The following is a 3,915-nucleotide window of genomic DNA, read 5'->3' on the forward strand; positions in this document are numbered from 1 at the left end:
AGTAATAGTTTTCTTTTTTTTATTATATTTAATAAAAAATAAAAAATAACAAAAGAAGATAAATTTAAAATTTCAAAAATAGATGGCCAGGAAAAGATATATTAGGGTAGTATCCTACTCCAACTAGGCAACTAACATAGCGCGTAGAATAGTGGCATTTTCGTAATAAAACTTAGAATAGTATTAGTATAGATAGATATAAATGGAAACGCCAAAACAAGATGGCTAAGAGCTACGACTATGATCGCAGCATAAGTTTAGAAAAATCTAAAGCCTCTCGCTCGTTAGTCTTAACTCTCTAACAAGATCTGAAAATATCTGAAATCTTTCATGGAGCAAAGTAAAGAGGTACCTTAATTCTCACACTCTCTTTTTTCTCTCCAAACTTGAGACGTTGTTGTGTTTGGTTGCTAAGAAAACGAGGTATGGAAAACTAATCAAAGTGAAAAATTCATGTTTCTGTGTCCATATGGTGAATTCAGTCTCTTGTATAGGAGTCAGTTTTTGTGTAATGAAGTTGACAGGGCTGTAGCTCAACTCAACAGAGTCTTGCTCTGAATTTTCAAACATAGTCTTATTCTGTGAAGATTAATCTTAGTTTTTTTTGTTGTCCCACCATATCCCCCAATTTCGGCAGTTCAATTTCTAAGATATCATGAATCTGAATTTCATTTAAAGTTTGTCTTAGCTAATGAGTTGTCGTATATACAATCTGAAATTCGAATTCTTATCACTTGTTTAAGGATAGGAGATACCTGAGGGTACCATTTGACCAACCAAAGTTGATTCCATTAATTGTAGTTATTAGCACGCGTTTAGGGACTATTAATTAGTTAGTATTTGGCCATGTACTCTGTCTCTGATCTCTCACCGTTGTTCTCGGTGCTCGTCATTCTAAAACTTCAGTCCGATCCGTTAATTAATTGATCAGTTTGTATTTTGGTATTATGATGTTTCAAAATTTGAGTCGTTCTTTTTCCTCTGTCGTTGTGGTTAGAAGAAGGATTTTTAATTTTTCTATAGAAGCTGTAAATGCTAATCCACACTATTTTTCACTTCTCTGTACCCTAAAACTTTTTCTTAACTGAGAAGCAGCTAACTTGTAAAAGTGGTGAATGTAGAAAAATGCTCCTTGGTTATCAGTGCCACAGTTTGGTGACTGGGATCAAAAGGGTGGAGTGCCTGACTACTCACTAGATTTCTCAAAAATCAGGGAAATGAGGAAACAAAACAAGACAAATCTTTCAAGGGCAAGTCTTGGAAACGAAGAAGAGCTCGTGGCTTCAGCCACTACCACTACAAACGCAAGCCACACTGAGCCTGTACACCAGCACCCCCATTATCACCAGACAAACTCTCCAACGGTAAGATTCTCGCCCTGTTTAATTTCTTTATTTCATTTTAATTCAGTATTCACTAATAACTAATCTTGTTTAATTCTCGGTCTGTTCTTCACTGAGAATGATAGTGTGGTCATCAATTCACAAACAATTTCAAGATAAGAGAATATGAAAATTGAATATACTAACACAAATCCGTGGCGGGCGCTCTATATGTTTTTGTAACTCTACCACATTAATATGTCCAATTTTGGTTACTGTGGGGTCTTCATCCTCCATTTTTTTATTTAATGATAAACATCACTTAGTATCAGGCACAATGTGGGGGAAAAATACTTTTAGCAAGGAGACAAATACGAAACGTTGAATAAATATAAATAATAATAACAACTACAATAGCATTAAGGAAAAAATAACAACTAAGCCAAGTAAGGTCGGCGCCAACTGGTTAATAACAAACACTTGTTGTCTTGTCGTCCATTGCCTTCCTTGATTAATGCATGCTCTGGACTCTGGAGAATTGTAAATAAATAAAAAAAAGTACACGTTGGATTATTAATTATAGGGAATTATATTGTGGGACCAATAGATGATTAGCTGGTTTTATGGATGTGTTGGTTTGGTTTTCTTAAAGTAATATTGTATATTATGTACAATATTTTTTTGCATATATTTTTCTTATACATTTTCATTTTTTATTAAAAATTAAAAATAATTAATAAAAGTTATCTTTTACGCTTAAAAAACAAATCCAATCATAATTCATACCAAGGCAAGACACAGTTCTAGTTGCTGCACATGCAATGACTGTTTGGGGCAACTTGGTTCGTCATTGGTTGACTCATAAAATAGTGACAGGTTGTTTATGGCGTATGGGTCGTAGCGTCCTTGGAGATAATCTCCAACTCATATGTGGTCATAAACAAACTAGTATATAGAAAAATCTGTGGTCGGCATTGGACGCCTCGTCATATCTCATATCATATTACGTCTTCTAATGTTGGAACTTGGAAATAAAAAAATAAGGAAAAGTCTAGGGCCAATCACTATTGTGTTTTTTGGTTAGTATTTAACTATTAAAATAAAAGTGAGTAATTTCTTACTATTAGATATAATTTCACACTATTAAAAATATTATTAATGATCAATTGATGATTACAAAATACCAAAATTACTGGTCGTTAACATTCATCAAAAAATAAAATAAAATAAAAAAACAGCTCCTTTCATGTATTGTTTTGTTATTTCATATTTGTGGTGGCTGACTTATGCGTTTATGTTTGAATTACAGGCAAGGAGGAGCTTCCTCAGCTACTTCAACTGCTGTGTAAAAGCATGATATTTAATTAAGGGCACGTACAACCCTTTTACTTCTAAAGATCAGGAACTGGAACAATTATGCTTCTTGTCTTGGTGATTAGTACTTTAGTATTTGTTTATGTTTTGTCCTTGTAAAAAGAAAGTCCCTTCGTCCAAGCCCTACTCTGATGTTATTAATTTATTGGTATTTGAAAGTTGGGTAATCTAATTTAGAGGTTAAGATGAACATGTAAATGGCACCGATGAGTCATAAACCTGTACACGTATGATTTGATTTCAAAGTATGATTACTTGATTAGTCACTTTATTACCGTTAGGCTCTAGAACTTGAAGTACCATTCCTCTGTTCGTTTTTCGGATTGAAACTTAATACATGGAATGGAAGTTGAAAACTAGTTTGGGCTTGGCGGTTAAATTCTTTTAAACCCTTCCTTTCCAAAAATATAAATCATTTTTGACAGAACACGTACAAATTGATGAAAAAATAGTAAAATTTAAAAGATATTTAAAGTTTTAAACTAAATAATCCTTTGCAATCTGATTCTAAATGAATGATTATTACTGTGAGAGTCAAACTATAATTATAACTAATATAATTGAAAATAATATTAAAAATATTTTTTATTGGACAAAATCTTGAATAATATGGATCGAGAGAAATGAGAATAGTTAACAGGTGATTACTGATTAGTTTGTTTTCAGTCGTGCATGAATAACCTAAGTTATTTGTTACACAGACTCGCATTGATCGAGTTTCAGTGTGCCACTTTTACAGAGACATCTACTGAGACCAAGAACTCATACTATTGGCTTTCTCAATTCCTTCTTTGGGAGCTAGCCTACTCTTAACTACAGAGTCTTCCATAAATCTTTAACATTCTAAATCCTAAACCTCTAACCGCAGAGGATCATTAGCTTGAAATTTTTTATTAGAAAAATGATTTAAAATTCTTACTCATCTCTCTCTTTATTCTCCTAATATGTAAATAAAAAAAAATTTTACCTTTTTAGTATTTTAAAAATTAACATCTATATTTATTTTTTTTACTCTTTAAGTATTAAAAAAAAGTTAAAAATAAGAATCAAAACTTTTAAATTTCAATCCTTTACTCTTTAACTCTTTTTTTTGTTTCAGCGACCGAAAAGAAAAAAAGATACATGAATATATGATGTATCTATTATATTATAAATTACTAGTTTTATAAGATACTTTTTTATTGTAATTGAATTAAAATTTTTCTATTTGAAAAGAGAT

At 31.6% G+C, this 3,915-nt stretch overlaps 1 protein-coding gene across 2 annotated transcripts; it reads left to right on the top strand.

Annotated features, from left to right (window-relative positions):
- On the top strand, positions 124–2,970 carry LOC107604826. Of its 2 annotated transcripts, XM_021104769.1 has the most exons (4): positions 124–348; positions 1,122–1,364; positions 2,632–2,705; positions 2,782–2,970. In XM_021104769.1, the coding sequence occupies exons 1-3, from the start codon at positions 331–333 to the stop codon at positions 2,677–2,679; spliced, it is 309 nt and encodes a 102-aa protein (XP_020960428.1). In that variant the 5' UTR covers positions 124–330; the 3' UTR covers positions 2,680–2,705; positions 2,782–2,970. The 2 variants fall into 2 exon arrangements, with proteins under 2 accessions (XP_020960428.1, XP_016162011.1); XM_016306525.2 differs by having other exon boundaries at positions 2,632–2,970.

The sequence above is a fragment of the Arachis ipaensis genome, chromosome B06 (genome assembly GCF_000816755.2).
Source record: "Arachis ipaensis cultivar K30076 chromosome B06, Araip1.1, whole genome shotgun sequence".
Classification (NCBI taxonomy): Eukaryota; Viridiplantae; Streptophyta; class Magnoliopsida; order Fabales; family Fabaceae; genus Arachis; species Arachis ipaensis.